Source organism: Anopheles moucheti, chromosome 3 (assembly GCF_943734755.1).
Source record: "Anopheles moucheti chromosome 3, idAnoMoucSN_F20_07, whole genome shotgun sequence".
Lineage (NCBI taxonomy): Eukaryota > Metazoa > Arthropoda > Insecta > Diptera > Culicidae > Anopheles > Anopheles moucheti.
The window spans coordinates 26,511,141-26,531,083 of NC_069141.1; the positions used below are offsets into that span (position 1 = coordinate 26,511,141).

Sequence of the window (19,943 nt, forward strand, 5' to 3'; positions counted from 1 at the left end):
TTTGTGCGCATGAAAATTGTGCTGGACAGATAAATTAATTTCCTTTTAAATTGCGTTAAACAAAAATAAATTTACCACGTTTTACCTTCTATACGCCAGTAATGGAAACGATTTATTTGAGCAGAAAAGAATCAGAAAAATCATCTTATATTTGCAGCTTCCGATCGAATGGCTGTAAAGAAGTGAATCTTTTTTTTCCCCCTAATCCGATGTAATCGATTGGAATTCAAACATAACCGGAAAACTCGGTAGGATTGAATGGACGGTTTAAGGAACAAAAAAATGGGCCGGCATTTCGTGGACGATCGTAAGTGCGTTCCGATATTCGCCCGCTGGTCTACCCACCCCATTGATTGATCATGCGGGCCAGCCCACCCCTTACGTAGGAACGAGCACATCTCGCCACGACCCGAAATAAAACAGTACGTTTGTTTGGTGGTGCATTCTCCATTTGCTCCATTCGCACCAAGAAACGCAAGCAAATGAAATTATGTGAAGAATAAAAGCGAAAAGCCAATTCCCCAGATTTGTTGCCCGCGGATCTCGCTTGGGCTGGGCCTTTCTTCCGCCTTCTTTTATTTTCTCGCTTCTTATATTTCATTTTGTGGGTGGGGGGAGGGGATGGTTGATGAAAAATCGAGCAGCAAGCAAACACGCTTCAGCTTTAACACACCTTACCACCCGGCTTCGGCTAATCTGTAGGAAATCGAATCAATTTTGTAATCATTGCGTCAGCGTTTTGCTTTCGGCTTTATGATTCTGAAGACTGAAGCGATAGGCTTTACAACTGCCCACTGCTCCCCCCATACTTTGTGACGGATAAGGGGAGGGTTGCAGAAAGAGAAGGAAGATTGTTGTGTGTGTGTGTGTTGTTGCGTTTATTTCTACTATCATGCGGTCAATTATGGTGTTTAAAGGTACGCGAAGGTCCTTTCACGAAAACGGACTGTCCGCCCGCGGGATGGACACACGGGTTTGAGCCACCCGACGTCAGTTGTCAGACGCGTTCGCGTTGCTTAATGGGCTCGGAACCCGCGATGGGTCGCGCGGTCACAGCGTTCGGTCTAGCTCTGGATCTTAGCTGACCCGCAACGCATCGGCACCAACGGGGTGTTGTTCCGTGTCCCGAAATATCGTCCCGAGAACTGTGGACGCGTAAATTTGGGTGTTGCCGATGGCGTAACCGTGAAAGTCGCGTTTCGATTAACCGCGCGCTACGGGTTGGCAGGTCGTGAACACGATTTGCGATCGATTTGATTGCGGTTTAAAAGGTGGTGCAGTAAGACAAGCGGAAAAGCTGTTGCAACATCGCGAGCTCTCGCCCCCTAGAAGGGTGAACCGGTAACAGATGTTTTGTTGCGCGTTTTGGTGTTGGGACTGATGGATGTTGCAGGGTATTTGGACGTTTGAAAACATTGCTCTAGAAAACGTTATTTAACAGGCGAGTACTGTGAGTTGTGTTGTTTTGCACCGAGGTACGGAATACGGTAATCTAGGGTTTAAAGAGGCGGTAAAAATGACATAACTTGAATGGGTAACTTCCTTGACGTATAATTGAAGAAATATCTCTAGTTATATTCTGAACCCACTGCCTTCGGCTTATCGGCTGATAAATCATCTTGTATAATACAGATTATTTATAATTTACCTCGTCAGTATCTGTATACTTCAATTTTTGATAACGTTTTTAATCCTCTATTTATATCTCCAATGCCTGACCTATGTATCGTATCGATTTTCTAGCATCGGATTTTTTATTTATATTCACTGACTCTCGAATTTCCCTGCGGGGATCGATTCAGTTTTTTTTTATTTACTCACGAACGGCCAGGCCGTATTGCTAATTCAGTTTTTCATTAGTGTGATAAATTTTCTAAGCATATATGCAAAAGTCTCCGGAAAGTTTCAGTCAAGAAGTTCTTCCATTTCATAGAAATGTTTTAATAATTCATGAATGACGATTTTTAGTATTTGTCGTGTTTATTGCTTATATTACCAAGAACATTTTTCAACTTTTGCATGTTATACTTATGACGTCAGCATACTTAGAACACACTTATGATGCCAGCTTCAACCATTAATAAAACACGTCATAAAAAATTCCAATGTTCGCACTGATAACATTGGCTTCCACTTATCAATATATGCCGGGAGAACGTCTCAGGCTGAAATAAACATCGCTTCAGGATCCGTTCTCTATCAAATAATGCAGAGCAGTTTAAATCAGACCGTGCGAACGTTAACAAGCGTTAAAGATTGCTTCTGCAATGATTGTGAGACATATTTTCCATCTAGCTTTGACTCAGCTAATATTCTTAAACTGGAATCGTTGCACTGTTCAGGGCGAACAACAGTGTATACTGGAAAATCGTGAAGATAAACCGACAGGTGTTCTCGTACCGGCCACGCAGTGCACCACATTTCGGGAACAACTCGGCAGCGGGGACATTCAACACACCCATGACGAAGGACAGCTCGTTTGCTGTCCAGTGTTTCAAAGTGAACCAAACTGTGGGCGAATCTCGAAGTATGCTGACGAATTTAGCTACGATAGTCGCGAAACCCAGCTCGATCAGTTTCCCTGGGCTGCCGTAATACTGCTACGATGGGTCAAAAATATCGTGTGTAGCGGTTCACTCATCAATGCACGGTTCGTTCTATCAGCAGCGCACTGTTTTGTGGATGTGCGCGGTAAAAGTAAACCGTAAGTGATAAGCGAATCGAATTCCCGGAATGTGTAATGAGCGAAATCGTCTTCATTGCAGTGTGTCAGACTACCGGGTACGATTAGGTGATTGGGACCTCGAACAATATGAGGATTGTAAGTACGTGCGTGGAAGAGAGATTTGTAACCTGCAGCAGCCTGTAGACTACGCGGTGGAGACGATCGTTAGTCATGGTGCATTTTATCAACACCGGAAAGATTTTCTGCACGACATTGCGCTGCTAAGGCTAGCGCAGTCGGTGGAATACGGTGAACATGTAGGACCTGCCTGTCTGCCCAACTGGAGCACCGAAGTCCCGGTAGTTGCTGGTCAGAATTTTACCGCCATTGGTTGGGGAAAAACGCGAGCATTCGACGGTTTGTCGCGAAAGTACAAACTTCAATTAACGAGCAGAAACATCAGTGTGTGTATTAAGGCGTATGAGTTACCAGAGGCGGAAGCGTCACGGATACAGCTGTGCGCTGGAGGTACACGCGGAAGAGACGTGTGCTTTGGTGACTCTGGCGGTGGTCTCTTGAGGCGGGAAGCTAACCGTTGGGTTTTGGTTGGGATCATAAGCTTTGGAGCGGAGCATTGCGGCAAATCACTGCCAGGTGTATACATTAATATTGCTCATTACATCGATTGGATTCAGTGGGCCATTGATGATTACTTAAAGTGACTGAATTTACCATCGTTAGCAATACAAATGAATGTAATAAAATATTTTAAACCACTATTTGGTGCTTAAGAAACCACCGAGTGTTATATCTTTGGAAAAATAATTCACTTCCAACATCTAATTATCCGCATTGTTCACCATCTGGGTCAACATCAAGCAAAGTAAGCAAAACGCAAACGCAGCTTCCAATGCAAACACCTGGCACCCGAACAAGGCGGCTAGTGTTGCGTCGTCCAATTTGTTGCGCAGCGCGCTAAACCCAGTCCGGCGGGGACGTTGGATCAATCAAGCCTTTCGGTAGCTCAGCTCAAGCCAGCCGGTGCTGCAAGCCACCGGTTTCCTTTTGCACCTGATATGTAAATTAATCAGCCACTTTTTGACATCCATCAATCGCACCGAGCGTCGAGCGGTGAGCGAGCCCCGGCGATGGCGAAATCGGGCCGCGCGATCGCAAAACCGATCGCACTCGACCGTAAAGCGACGCGCGCCATCGGTCGCCCCCTCTGGCGTTTCGTGTCGATCAACGGTTGTCCTATCGACAGCTTGTACGCTGCTCCCGGATATCGAGTGCAACCGGGTCCATCGATCCATTCGCTACCGTTTGGCTACCCTGTCCAACTGGAATCCAACTAATCCCACGCGACTCCCTTGCTATCCCTTCCCTTTTCCGGAAGGGAAGTAAAGCTTGTTGATCTAACAACTGGCGACATGCAGCTCATGCTCAAGAATGGTATCGTTTTGGGATCCGCGAGGATGTAGATCTGGGAGCTTGTTTGGCGTGTTCGGCACGGCTGCGATTGGCATGTACCGCTTCCAGCTGTGGACATTAGGCCATGGCGCTGACTAAACGATTTAATTTGCATCCGCCCTTTCCCGCGCTGAACACCACTCTTTTGTCACCTTGGCACCTTGATGGTGGTGATGGTGCAGCGGTGAAGTTGTGCGAGTGACAGCTGCCGAGGACTAGCCGAGTGATAAATAAACAACACATCCAGCCAGCAAATCTGAGCCCCACAAAACTCAACGACCGACTCGGTCGACCGGATCGGATGGAGAAGTAATGCGCCACCAAACCACCACGCCACCCAAGAGCCACTGGGTGGTGGTTCGTGATCCATCGATCCGTTCCAAATCCGTCCACCGTACCGTACTGGATACTACAACACAACGCGACGGAAAACCTTCGACTCTTCAACACCAAGCGAGATTGGCCGAACGGGGACGGGAGGAACCACTTACCTTTGTTCTGTAGACCGGATTGCTAAAGTCCCAGTCCCAGGGGGCGACGAATAAATATCCACGTTTTGACACCTTTCGCGTTGCCTGCAATTATAGTGAGAAGAGCAAACAAAGTGTGAGACATTATGGTACGTAAAAAATGCAGGATGCATGCAGATGCATTCGGCATTTGCAGGCCGTATATTCGTGTGTCTGTAGGTGTTAATTAGGAAGATGCATAGTATTTGGGTTACATTGTTGTACGTCGGAAGGGTGAGATCAGCACGTTCTTTTTAAGATCATTGGATCATTTTCTGATCGTTTGTCCAACATTCAGATACTATGATAAATATTTTACAATCTAGAAAGATGTATTAATTTTTTGAGACCTTCGAAAATCTAAAAAGAATGAAACAATAATTTAACTAAAACCATTAAAACGAACGACGTGACATTATTTAATCATCAGTACAGAAAAAGACATCCAGAAATAGCAGAAACATGTCTGAAATTAATGATATTTTTATGTTTAGTTTACTTTTCATCAGCAGGGAAAAATAAACTTTAGTAAATCGATTTTACTTAAAATAATACTCTTTTCGCATTATTATGCACTCCGAATAAATGTTTATATTCCATTATCAATTGCAGCGTTTTCTTACAGAGGTAATTTATGAATACTACATTTAAAAAATCCATATCTTTCATTTAAAGTCAATTGGTAGCATTATCTTCAATCAAGATTGAATGTGCAAATCAGATAAAACGGTGTTATAAATGAAAGGTAAATTAGTCTCACAAACAATGAGCATATATTGTTTTTGGGGTCGCATGCACTCCCTGTCGCATGAAATCTGAAGCAGGTTTTGAGCGAAAATTGTTTTGGGCCAATAAAACGACACCCGTTTTACCCCGTTTGGAAAATTGTGTTGACAGGTTTATTGATCTTTTACGTTAAACCCAATATTAAAGTGATTTCCAAATGGGGTTTGTTCTTGAAACAACTGGTTATGAATGGTTGGCGATGAAAGCACACGCGGAAACCCAAAACGGTGCTCTGATTAAATGGGCCGGCTTGGTTCCATTTTTTGTTGTTGTTGTTGGTCTTGTATTGTACCGAACCGAAACACCCAACAACCTAGTAATCTTCAGCATCGGTGGTTTCGTGCATCGAGCGTGCATTCACTTTCTACCCGCCGTTTTGCTATACGGCAATGAAATCAACTAGTTAAGCGGCATCTCCGTGTTTTACTTGCCAAAGTCTTCTCCCACTTTCCGTGCCAAAACAAGAACACTAAACCAAACTCCGGAACGAGTAGAGGTACTAACGATCGAGTGCAATCACCGAGCTCAGCAAAACGGCAAGACCCGTACCGTTCGAGACGGTACACCACACTCATCAAGAGTGGGAAATAAAAACGGGATCAATGAGCTTAATAGTCGCAAGCCGGCAATAGGGCCAGTGTGTGCGGAATCAACAAGCGCGAATGGGTCAACTTTTTTATTGAGCAGGGGAGCCTGAAAGATTGCACAAATTTACAAGTGCAACAGTTAGTACGGAACGAAGGGTAAGCCGACCGAAGCCCCACTGGCTGACTCAGACAATCGGAATCATCGAGAGGGAGTTTGTTTTTTTTTTATTCACTCATGCTTTGTTCCATTGCCCGTCTGGTTGGTTGAAGGGTCCAGCATCGTGGTTTTTCGCAAAAAAAACCCCAGCGTTATGGTGTATAAGAACATTCACCCAATTAATAAATTGATCAAAGTGCACTCCGGCATCATTTGGCTTAATTAAACATAAGCGGTCCGGAAGCAGGGGTGGAAGGAAGCAGGGGTCGGGTGAAGGCGAGGGGGAGATGTTCTTGATAGGACGGTGTTGTTGGTCCTGTTCTTTCTCTCGTTCTCTTCGCAACATCACAAACAAACTCACACACACTCGTCGAGGTGAATGTACCAATTGACCTACTAAAACAGAACTCACCCCTTTGATTGTGGGGGTTCTCTTCGCACCCAGTGCCTTCTACTTGCGTGCCACTAGAGCCCACCGGTAGCCAATAATGTTGCCCCCCGCACCCGAGCGATCGCTTCTGGTATCATATTTTCATTTCGAAAGCAATCTGAAACAACAACGAGATTCAAATCCGTTCGAAACCACCGAAACAAGCCTGCCATCCGTTTTAAGTGACACTCATTTGTAGCGGTGCCTGCTTTTTTGTATTTCTTGCGAATTCAAAGTGAGTGGTTCGTCTCACCCCGTTGAGAGGGTTTTCCTTTATAGCGAACGACAAGACAGATTTTGAGGTTTATAATTCCTTTAAGGCGAAGGATTCGAGACTGGCTCCGACTACCAGCAAGCGCTTGACCACCTGTCCATAAACATTAATGCTTATTGGATGAGTTTTGACATAGTTTGGTTGTTTCTGTTTTTTTTTCTTCAGTTCTTGTTGCGGTTTGGTGAAATTCTTCTTCGATGACATCGTGTTTCAGCTTCGTTTTATGTTGAGTTTGAATAAAAACTACAAAAAGGGGTAGTCTTCAAGAAACAGTAGCTGTGTCAAGGAAATAGTGGACAACAAGTTAACAAAATGATCCTACACTAACTTTGGGGTCAACCATTTTACCATAGACCTGTATTATTCAATTACATTAGGTTTTGAGGTTGAACAATTCGACTTAAAAGACTTTAAAATATTTATGCTATAAACTTAAAATTCCCAATAGTTCTAATATAAATAAACCTTGCTTACTGTTGAAAAATAGATTTCAGATAATTTGTATAAATCATGGATTTAAATATATTTTGAGGCAATGTGAATTTCTTAATATTATTTGCCTATGAATATTATTTAAAAATATTTATTCGTAGTGATAAGATTTTATAAAAAATAAAGATGGCCGAAATCCTAAATCCTTTAGCCGAAATATAAAAAAATCAAGCCGAACCACGAAGGAAATTTATAAATTCTTTAGCTAATGCATTCCACTAGCAAAATTAAACCATTAAATTGTATCTTACATTTCATTCATTCAAACATTTTAACACAGCCATGACTACAGATTGCTCAATTACATTGCGATTGTTGCCCAATTTTAATGCTACTGGAAGCAACTGGAAGCACAAAATATGTAAATGAATTCAGCTACCACATTAACAAACCAACGCCTTTCACTGAAAAACGTACTTTGACGGGACTGTTCATTCAGGGCCTGAAGAGTTCATGACAAAAAAACAAAATAACCCGACCCAACGGTTCGGTAGTTGCCGGTAGGGCCGTTACCTACGGTTGGGGAAACATTTACATTCTTGCCGCTGACCCTACGCCAACCGTATTGGTCGCTCGGCTGTCGTCGCTCGGCTGTTTGTAATGCAGCCGAAACACGAACGCGAACGGTAGGGAAATAATGGGATCGAGTATGTTAAATGTCACCATTTATTTCCGTCAAATGTTTGTGGCGTTGATTTCTGTTCAAAACGACAAACAAAACAACAACAGTAAGTAGTACAACACAGAACCCAGTGCCAGTGCAGTTGGCTGCTGTATGAAGAATGGAACCTGTTGTGTGCGAAACGGGCACAGCGACACTTTCCGGAAGCTTTTGGCGGAGTAAAACTCCAAGCGGGGAATTGGGTTGCCGGCAAGGTGGTTCGTTACAGTAACCAACGCAAACATGGAATGCATCCCCCAGTGGTAGTGGGTTTGGAACGGTGCACAATCTATGTCACAAGCCAAACAGCGGGCGGTTTCGAACGGACCGGTAATTTGAATTTTACACATTTGTTTCATTGTTTTCGTGGAGGTGTGAATGGTCAGCATAAAACGTTTGCAAGTGATGTCTACAGCGAAGGAGTTAGACGGTGGAGTTGGGCGGTGTATTCGAGTTGAAATTGTCACCTAACGGAGTGTTGTCCTAGTTTTCGGACAGCTTTGGAAATAATATAATTCTTTTCTTAAATTAATATGTTTGAAAATACTTTATAAAAGAGAGTACAAAATAAAGTATTATTTTTTTTTGTTTCGTTAGAACGGCCTGGCCGTATCGACTAATTTTACCACGTAGCCGGATAGTCAGTCCTTGCTACGGGGGATTGGTCCGGATGGGATTTAGTCCGGTCCGTTCGTGTGAAGACCGGCTCCGCTACCATCATGCCACCGGGCCGCTCCAAAATAAAGTATTATTATAATTATCAATTCAATTTTATAGGGTTACAGGGTATCCTACAATTTTTTGACAGTTTCTCAAGGATTTTTGATTGCGCCCCAGGTATTTTTGAATCCGTCCCACAATTTTTTGACTTCACCCCACAAATTTTTGAATTCGTATCGAGGTTTTTTTGATTTTTTCCCAAATAGTTTTGAATGCTACTTTAAATAAATTGTCAATTGACAATTGTGGAATTGCTGAAAATGAGTTTTCAACTGGTCCTGTCGACCGGACCGCCCCAATAAAAAACCTTGGAACGAATTCAAAAATATATGGGAAACCGTCAAAAAACCTTGGGACGAATTCAAACATATATGAGACGCAGTCAAACAATCTCGGGATGAATTCAAAAATCTCGGAACGGGTTCAAAAATTGATGGGAAACTGTCAAAGAATTGCGGGATACTCTGTATCTACACTTACACCACCAAAGAGATAAAATGACTTTGGTCTCTTAAAGTATAGTAGGTTCGTGGTTAGTGTTTCGTTTACCAGCGTCCCTTTCGGCAACCAAAGCCTTTCTCGATCGAATGTCGTGCCGTCTAGATCTTACATACTGCATGCAAATCGGAAGCATGATGTAAGCCGGTATCGACAACATGTCGGCCGGTGGATCGATGCATTCCATAAATAATATGCCCTTGAGTCAGCGAAACTGAATGAAGCGATTCTGCACGTTTGCCCTATCAGCATCGATGACAGGCGACGATCATGCACTGCTGGTCGAGCAAGGCATAACACATAGTTCCATCGCTCGCAACGGTTCGTACTGCCCCCGATCGATCGATAGATTCTCAGGTGTCCCACAGAAGGTGCCCAGGGCAGCGATTTGATGATACACAACAACAGGCACTCGCCTGGTGCATTTGAACCGATAGGTAAAGTTGCAAACCCCGCGGTTGCGTAACAGTCTCCACCAGGTCCTAAACTTTAGCTTGACCTAATCGCCCGAAAAACGTCACGCGTTTGCGTGTTTGCCAACCTGCTGTTGGTGCCTTCTCACCGACTCGTTTCAAGACTCTTCACACCAAGTGGAAGATGCCACACGTGGGGACCACCATTTTACTTCGGAGGGTGCCTCGGCCCAACAACTTGTTGGATGCTGAATTGGGTGAAGATTTTTAATCGTGGGAACGCGACGGTATGGGCATCTTTCAGCGCACCGCGCGCATCTTATTACGCTGCGCCGTCTCTGGCGACGAGCCCCACAACAAACATGCAGCCGGTCGGTATCGAACGTTTTGTGTCGATCGACCATCGATTCGACAAAAAATGGCGCAATACTGCACAATCGAGCTTGCGGGTTCGCGATCGAATCGGATGGATCGGCAGGTTGGCTCGTGATTTGTAGCGATAGATCAACCGGTGGTGTGTATGCTTCTGAGCGTAGCAGTGAACTTTAAGGAGTGTGTGTCAAATGATCGAATGAGATTTTTCTTTACGGCTTATGCCATTTGGAGGGATGAAGTTTCTGTTGACATGGCTTGATTAATACAGGGGTTTCGGAGTTATGTTTCAAATTTAAACCTTTAAAAAAAAAATGCATTTCAAATTTAAATTATTTTTTTTAACTTCAACTAAAATATGTCGAGATAGACTTGAAATCTTTATCATTTTTTGGAATCGTAGACTTCGCAAAAGTGTAATTTGAAGATTCTTTGAACAGTATCGATATCAGTTTGCAAAAGATTCAGAAATTGGGTGGAATTCGTGATCAATTTCGATTTTTTCAAAATAAACTTAAAAGGTATCCATAACATTCTCAAAATTACCCAATATATTCCAGATTCAGATGATAATTTTTTTTCAAAAGTAAAGGAAATTCTTGTATTTAGTGTGCAAATAAACGGTAGAAAACGGGTTTGATTACCATTTGGACTTAACATTATATCAATAAAAAACAAAAACATTTACATTCAATTTGCCTATTTACCGAAACGGCATTTGCCAATACTATAAAAACACATTAAATCAGATGGAATTAATATTTTCTGTTTTGATATCTTACGTCGCACAAGCCCCGAAAGCTCCGAGACATTAATCGAAAAAGGTGATTCCCTCACCCGGCACGACAGTCTAAAGATCCATTATTTATGGCGCACATAAACTCATCATAGTCTCATTCAAATCGATTTAAATGGACAACTTGCTGACCATTAGGAACCCTTCCTTTCCGTGCAGGAGTCCCCTTTTCCCGCCGGAAAGGGGGACCACATTACCGCACCGTTACCGTGGAAGAAGAAGCTCCATGAGGCTTAAGTTTTTCAGATAAATCAGCACATCGATCGCCCAGCGCTGGCAACCGTGTACGTATCCGTGAACGTAAAGCCCGGGCGCAACATAAATTTCCCAAGCTTCGGCGTGGAACCATTCGATATGGATGGCCTTTCGAGAGAGAAAAAAAAGCAACCACCCAATGAATTTGACGGGTACGGGTGACGGGTAAAAAAACCAACCCTCCAATACAATTCAAAAGAAACGATCGAATAGCCGAAGGTGGGTGTTTGTGATTTTCCTCTTCTTTGGTATGTTATGTTCTTTTACCTATTCTGTCTCCTGTAAATCATTTCTTCTCTCTAAAGGCTTGTGCTGAATAAAGAAGCATCCTCCCGAAAAAGAAAAACATTGTGAATAACATTTTATCTTTCGTTTTTATAGCTCTTTCTATTTATTGGCAGCTGCTTTTGTGAAGTGGGTTTTGGTGCGTTACAGGTCGGACGGCTGGGGCCGTCGATTTCGATTGCGCGATCATGTGCTCGTGCCGAAATCGATGATCATCTTTGCGCTTGGCAGGTTTTTTGCTGGTGCAGGTGTAGCAAGAGCCACCCCTTTACCGACTCTCCACCACACGGCTCTAGCTTTATGCATGTGTGCGTGTATGTCTGTGTGTATGGCTCTTCCCATCATAATCCAGATCGTCATCAGCGTCATGTGGGATCATCCGAGATGAGCATTTTATTGTTATTACTATTATCACTGCTTTCCGTTAATAGTTTTTTTTTATATTTAGCAGCAGCCTCCGAGTAAATCAAAGCGACAAAAAAGGAAAGGGGCAAGAAAAGGTAAGCTGGATGCTGAGAAGCAAACGCCATCAATGTTTCCATCTGTGTCCCACTGGCCACTTGCTGAACTTCAATCTACTCAGCTGTCAGCGCATTGACGAGGTGGCTTTAACGAATCACTTAAAGGTAACTGTTTCTTGACCTTGGCGCTCGATCTTCGGATCTCCGTGGACGAGCGTTCGTACGCACGAACGGACATTTTCGGACCTCGCGTGAGCGCTCGGGCGCGCGCCATTTTGGGCGGCGGGTGGAATCTGTTGGCCATCTCGAGATGGCTTTCATTGCCGTGTTGCGTAGGCCGCGAGGCGCATTCCACAGCGGGCGGACATTTCGTGTGCCCAGTAGGGGTGCAACGCACAGAAGAGGATTGCCTTTTAGGAAACATAACGACCGATTCAAAATATGCTGACCTCCGAGGGTGACTCGCTGTGTATGTGTTTTAGAAAAATGTCTAAAATAAAACATCACACTGGGTATTTTTGTTCAGAATGGAAATGACGAAACATTTATTACTTCAAACTATCTTTCAAAAAAAAATGGAAAAGCAGAAAAACTCGTTTAAAATCAAGTGTAAAATTCTACGACCCATACGCAATTCCGTAACACCACATAACGCATTGATTTCCTCTGATTGCATTGGTCCACCACCGTAAAACACCAAACTACCAGTGAAAGGGTCGGCGAAAGTTGTTATTTTGATTTATATGCAACCGTGCCAGTGTGTCCGCGTGTGCGCTCCTCTATGCAAAACCAATAGACAATTGTCAACAACAACAAAGAAAGGAAGGAGAAAAAGATAAATAAATAGAAAAAAAACATTTCCTCGTGCGCAAATGCATCGAATCTACACGGTCAACCACCACGTACGGGGTCGTACAGTGCGCGATTGTGGCTGGACGACGATCGATTTCGTGAAAGTCCTTCCCAGAGCCGAACACGATGTTTGCGGTTTGGTGCGCGGGTCTCGTCTATTGTTTGCGATAGTGAATAAATCTCCAAACATTCCAGCAAACCCATGCTTGACCCGTACCGTTGCACCCTGTTGCACCAGGCATGGTGCCGACGAGCAAGAGATCGGGGTTCAGGTCCTCATCTGATGGCGTTTTTCCCGGCCACTTTGCAACACCCGGATTGTGGTTGGGGAATAGGTTGCTTTGCTATTTCTACAGCAAATGCCCATGCACCCAGGCTGACTGCGGTAGGGCTGAATATGTCTGTCGACCCTTTCGGCTCTAGTGATAGTGAAGGTGAAAGGCGACGGAAAAGGTTTTCCTATTTGTAGTCCAGACGCCAATTTTCCTGTAGAAAAGGCCCATTAAGGTTTGCTGCTGCTCATACGGGTACCACCACCACCTTGCTGCGTTTCGTGACGACTTCGTGTTGGATATAGAAATTGAAATTATCTGTCGTGTGTGCATAATTCTACGAAAACTACAAGAGGGAGAATGCGATATTGTCCGAGAACGGCCATCTACTGACAGATGGACGGTTTGTTTGACAGATGTAATCATATTTAAATATGACGGTATTTATGTGTCATTTGGTTTGCATTTCCTTAGAAAAACAACATCATCGAGTGTAATTTATAAAACTGGAACCTTTACTGCAATCTTTTCAAACTGAAATTCGTTGCACTGATGTGGAATACTTCTTAGTTTCTAGAAGATAAAAATCTGGCTGACAAAAATGGATTTAATTCTGAACAACGCTCTCTAAGCTGGCACATCCATCTTAGAAGGCAATGCGTGAATGTGGAAAGATTTTAACATCTTTGGGTTTCAATCGCTAAGGCCAGGTGGTGTATTGATTGCGGCGCTGGTCTTCACCCGACTGAACCGTTTCAAAATCCCATCCGGACCGATTCCCCTTAGCAAAGATTAACTATTCATAAAATAAGTCTAGGACGCCAGGAAGGACCCTTCCCGTCTCCCTTTTTAGTAATTTTGTTATGTAAATAGTAAAAGAACTAAAAAGCGTCCACTTTTTAATATTCAAGTTCAGCTTAGAAAATAATCTCGAAAGTGTTCAAAATTATCACTAAGGTTTGATCTAATTTTACATCAAACATAATACATCTAAATCATAATATATTTCGTGGAGTGAAATAATTTGAACAATGTATAGATATTACAATTATATTGCTATATGACTGTGTAATTCCACGAATTACATGTAAGATTCATTAAATAAAAACATACTAATACTTTCATCGGTTCAACTATTTACTATTTACGCTATTAAAGGTCTAAATGTTGAATGGAATTTGCACCAGGAATATTGAAAAATTCTCAAATTGTACAGAAATACATGTTCTTCGAAAAGCTTCAGATATTTGAAAACTGTGTAAACTATGTAGAGAAGAAATTTATACAAATTTCGTGGCATATAATACAAGACGTCTTTGTTTTCACTTTGAATTGTACATCTGTTTGACTGGTCCAATCTTAATTCTAACAACTCTTGAATAAATTCTTCACTACTTTATCCATTTAATTTATCGTGTTATTTTAAAAACACTTTTAAAATATATATCTTCATCCTAATTATGGCTTTCTTTAATCTAATAACGAAAAAAAAAACATCCTACTGATCAAAGTTGATACAAATACCCATTTTCCACGCGATGGCTATCTCTGCTCTCGCTAAGCCCACCGCAAGTTCATTACCATTTTGCTACCTTCCCGTTGGGACTCTATTAGAATAATTTGAATTTAATTGACTCGCCATCGTACCGCTGTTCGATCCACTTTCATACACCGAGGCGGTGCTGGTATAGATTTTCCAATCATTACTGCCCTACCCCGGTCCGGTCGATTGCTGTCGCTCTAATTCAAACAAACATTCCATCATCTTTTCGCTCAATGAGATGCCGCGGTGCGATCGTGCGTACAACCAGCACCGGCGGCACGATTATCGAAGCGCCCGGTTGCATGTTATGTCTGCTTATTGCTGCACTTCGATCCGAGATTTCGCTCCGTCCGGGCCGTCTGATCGATGGATCGCTATCGCGTTAGCTCGCGTTCGTGGTAAGGGAAGCAAAATATCCGGACCGGTTTGCTAACACCTTACACCTGGTGCTAAAAACTAGCGGGAAAGCACCGGGGGGGATCTCAAGAAAGGGGGAAAGAAAAACAAATGGGATCATCACTTCCAAGCGCTCACCCCTTGGAACCATAACCGTCGGTGGGGTGTTCGACTGCGAGAGGAAATGAAGATGCGGTCCGTGCATAAATAATTAAACATCAATGTGACACAATTTTAGAATGGCAAGAAAAACGAAGTCAGAGTAAAAAATCTTCGTCCGTGTGGAGCGAAGTGCAACGATGCGACGAAGCTAAACGGTGCCGAGCCGTCAACAGGTGACACCTCATTTAACGGCCCTAGGGGCCATCACTAGACGCGAGGCTTTATGGATTTAATTTAATGGAGCTTATTTTTATGCTCGTTTTATGAGGAACGAGCGTGTTATTTATGTACATTTCGAGGGCACTACACCAGTGTTTTACCCAGGGTGTGCTTCTGCACTCTCCCTGTCTTAATCCGATGGTTGGAAATTTTCTATTTCTAAAGTTTATCGAACAGGAAAAACCACTCACTTCAAAGGAACACCACCGAAGGGTGGATCTGCTCGTTCGTGAAAATCCGTGCACCTAGATGCAGGGGATTGCAATTAATAAATTAAAGCAATTAGAGACACCTCATCATTTCGAAAGGCGGGCAGATAACGCATGCTGGGTGTGTAGATCACGCCCGGGAGGAGTCGAAGGCAATCTTGTTCCAAGCTGCTTGTTATTGATTTTCCTCCTTGGAACGATTTTTCTTCTGCAGATCACTTTCAGCTCGCACCTCGTGTAAGCGTAAACCGCAAGATGTGTGTTTATTTTCTGTTCCACCCAACCGGGACACGCGATTCTGTGTGTGATGACCTCAAAATCCATTTTTCTACTGCTTCTGCAGCGCACCACAAACACTTCCGGCTCCACGCGCAGTGAACGCACAACGTGCCAATAGGGATGCAGTGCAAAAAGGGGTGCAAAATATAGTCCAGATAACATTTATCCTGCGCTTCGGTGGTTTTAAAAATGCAAAACCAGGCAAATCGCGTCAATGGGTGACACTTTTCCCGTGACACCGGCGATAGGTGACACAATTGCCACGAGGTTCAGTAAAAAACACGGGGTACGGACTGAGGTGGGAGACGCTGGGAGACGCTGGGAGACGAGTGCCAATATGTTTGCGCCCGTAAACTGCTTAATATGCTCATCAACTACTCAAGGAAGGCACTGATGGGACATGAAACGCGTGTGTGTGTGTGTGTGTGTGTGTGTGTAAGTCGCTGACCAGTGCATAATAACCGGTGGTCCGGAAGGTTGCTATCGGTAATGAGCCGGGAGTGTCGTTTGCACTCTCAATGAATGAGAGTGCAAATGGTGGCAATTGTGTTTAATCGTTCGTTATATTATCTTTTACGTGTCGTGTGGTGGGCACTTGCACGGAGGCATGTAAGGAAAATATTGGTTTACAGCTTTCACAAATCATTCTGCAGTTTTTTTTAACGAGCTTACTGTTTATTTTGTCCCCGCAAAGCGGCACCCCGCCAGGGCAAGGAATAAAAATGTATTTTTATTAAATTTAATGCCCATAATATAAGCTGTCATAAAATATTCTGATTTACTATATCCTAAGGCTCAGGGGTTTTGTTGTTTGTGTTTCTAGGCGAAGAAAAAAAAAACCCAGCAGGACACACCTTTAGCTTATTTCATTAGCCCACGCTGTGCAGAAATTGTGACTTAGTTCACTGACACCGTCTCATTAGAGGGAGCTTAACACAAAAGGCCAACCATCAAAACGTTACACAATCGCCCGTTCTGTGTTCTAGGTCAATCGCAAACAAAACAGCAAAAAAAAAAAATCCGTCGCCCAAAGCTACGGGCAACCGTTCAGTACCGTTAATTTGACCGACGTAACGCAACGGTTCAACCATCGATGACAAAATACAGAACTTCAGCTAGTCAAAACAAGCAAGCTCCACCTGCGGAGCGGATAAAACGGTAGAAGCGAGAGGAAATGGCCCATGTTGCGAGCCGAAGTTTTACAACATTGCAATTTCCTTTTGAAAAGTTGTGGAGTGTGTGTGTTTTTTTGCTGTTGTTCATTTTTTGACCACACGTTGGACCATCGATATCTGCCTGGGAAAATCTTCACCCGAATTCGTCATCGTTCGGTTTTGTGCCCGGGCCCGGGCTTTTGGGAGCCTCAAGCTAGGATCAATAAATCAGTACCACTTCTTACATTTTATTTTGCTCTTTTGGCCGTTTGGTGGCGTTCGTCAACCGATAAACGGCGACATTTGGTTCTGGTACCAAACCGGTAGGGGGTAGGGGAGAATCGCATTTCGTTACACAGAGGAGACACACCGTTCACTAAACGGTCTCGCGCAACGGTACAGGTGAACGTGAATTATCACCCGAATGCGTATTTAAATTGTTTGTATTATGATTGTGTTTCTGTGTGTGTGTGATGTTTGTGGCCTCTCCTTCAAATTACAATCCATTAGGAACCGATCGTATTGCCAAATTTAGACGTATCTCCCGCAGTGACACGTTCCGTTTTAAGCCTCATGATGTTTGGTTTTTCTGTTGTGACTTTGCGGCACAAAGGTTTAGGAACGGAGAACGGATGTTTGCATATGCCAGTTTGCTCCTGTTGCGCATTGGACCACTAATGAGACCCCGAAAGTAGTCCAAAGAATGTTGTAATGATGTTCGTTAAATCTAATCTTAACTGCTGCCAATTAACTTTAAGCTGTGAGATTAGACATGAAAAATGTGATGCCAATAAATGGGAATTTCTTCCTGTGAAGCATATGCAGTTTTTTTTTAAATTAAATTAACTGTATAACCAATATAGTGATTATTTATTTATGCACGCAAAGCAACTAGGTTAAGTGGTCTGAACATTTCAAAATCGTTCAAAGAATGTGAGTAAAACGATATAAAACAAAACAAACCATTGCAGTCCTTCAGAAGCGTATTTAGTACGAAAGACTGCAACGCCCTGAGAAAAATTTAAGCGACGAACGTATGGCATTGCATTCTAATTGTACTCTAGTTTGAGACGAGTCAAAATTGTACTTACCCATCGCACCCCTAATCGATGAAACTAGTGATCAAACAAAACAGGATCAAACATATCCCCGACGACGCGTCCCAAATAGCGGACCGTTTTATTGTGTTTTGAACGGCCGACCGCTCCACGTGGTGGTGGTGGTGAAGTGTTTCAAAATAATAGCTCCATTTTCGGCCAGGCGCCATACCAATTTGCGATCGTCAAATCGGTCATCGATTTCACTCGCACCTAACTCGTTCTCCCGTTCTGCCCCCCCCCCCCCCCCCCCCCGTGTGTTTTGTCCGCCTGGTAGTTACGTTTGACGATAGGTGAAAAGCTCGATGATACCTCAATTCACCGAAACCACCCCATGAACATTGCAGATTGGATGGTTCCACCCTTATGTGTTTTTTTTCTCTCTCTCTTGTATTTCTAAAGTAACGGATCACTTTTCGGTGGATTAAGGAGATTGGTTAATGGGTGGGGGTACCGGGTACCAAATGTGTGGCCGTAAAATATGAGCCCAAGTAGGAAGGTAATGACTGTTTCATTGTAATTTAATTGACCGTAACACCCAGCGCCCGTGGCGATAAATAATTCAGCCAAACCGAAAGACATGCACACACACACTCACGCAAGATTGCCACGATCGTGCGATCAAGGGGGTATCGAAATAGTTTACCCTGTTTTTTAAAAACGCCGTTTGCGGCTGAAGCTTTTCCACCGCCATTCCCGGGCGTACCACACACCCTTTCAATGTACGACGCCACGGTACGTTTTATGCACGAATGTGTATGTGCACATTGGCTAAATTTAATCCATTTAAATACACGACACGAAACACGCAACACGGATGGTGAAATGGTAGGGTAAACTCATACCAGGCGAGGAAGAGAGTCAGCTATTTGCTGATAATGGTACGGCGTCAGCGAACGGTGCCGTGTCGTGCACGGTGCGTGTGACCGGATGATCGTTTCGGTGTATAATCTAATCAATTGTTTAATTAGCATGAACCGGAGGTCGGAATTATGTGTGGAATATCGATTACCGTTTCTTGGCAGCTTCGAAAAGGTCGATTTCTCTGCTCGATGGGTTGGAATTAATCGATTCGGTAGTACCGTAAAGATTGGCAGCGAAATCAAGTTGCTTGATAAAATAAATTCATCAACCTGCAATCTCCGTGGGGTATTTATTTAAATTTATACCTACGGTAAGGCAACAAAAAAACGCTCGATGCAGGCTATTGGGCATCGAAGAAAGACAGAGATTGAACTTGGCGTACGGTTTTCTCTACCAAATCTGGAATCTGGATATTTATTCCATGGTTAGGTGTGCAAAATGTAACACAGACACAAAAAAAAACGATTCCGATCGGCCGTGACAGTGTGGCAAACGGAACAGTCGACAACGGCCACAAGTTATGTTGACAGTGCCAATAAAAGATCACCCAGTTTTGTGATTTATACGGCTACGGCGTTTGGTCTATTTCGCAAATTCAGAACGAACCATACCGGGCGTAACACGGCCCTGTTGGCGATGTGTTTGTGGATCCGTTTTTTCACTCCTTTCTCATCTAGCAGCACAGCTTGAGTTAGGAAAGGTGCTAGAAACAAAAAAAAATCTGCGATAGAACCCACTCTACGCTACGGAAACTTGAGCTTACTGGGAAGATGGAAGTGAAGGTGCCAACGGTGCCCAGCTGAGGGATGACACAAATCTTAAAAAGACAAATATTTCACACCACAGCTTTTTTTTCCATTCCCATTCTTGATTTTCTTTTCAAGTAAAACTTACGTATTCGGAAGATCATCTCTCTGTTTACAAAACTTTTGCTACAAATCTCGCGCAACTTGACAAAATGTCCCGCAGCTTTTTATTTTGTCTGCTTAAAAGAGAGCCCACATCAGATAAGAAAAACTGTGTGGCCACTACGGTACAATTCTATGCAAATTTCCTCCCCCGAAG

The 19,943-nt window shown here is 43.4% G+C and overlaps 1 protein-coding gene across 1 annotated transcript in view; it reads right to left on the reverse strand.

The window, feature by feature from the left end:
* The window catches only part of LOC128305581 (protein outspread), a 194,561-nt gene that overhangs the window by 83,830 nt on the left and 90,788 nt on the right, over positions 1–19,943 (reverse strand). The window contains exon 2 of the mRNA XM_053043095.1: positions 4,627–4,710. Coding sequence (XP_052899055.1) covers positions 4,627–4,710 — 84 coding nt within the window. The remainder of the gene's footprint in view (positions 1–4,626; positions 4,711–19,943) is intronic.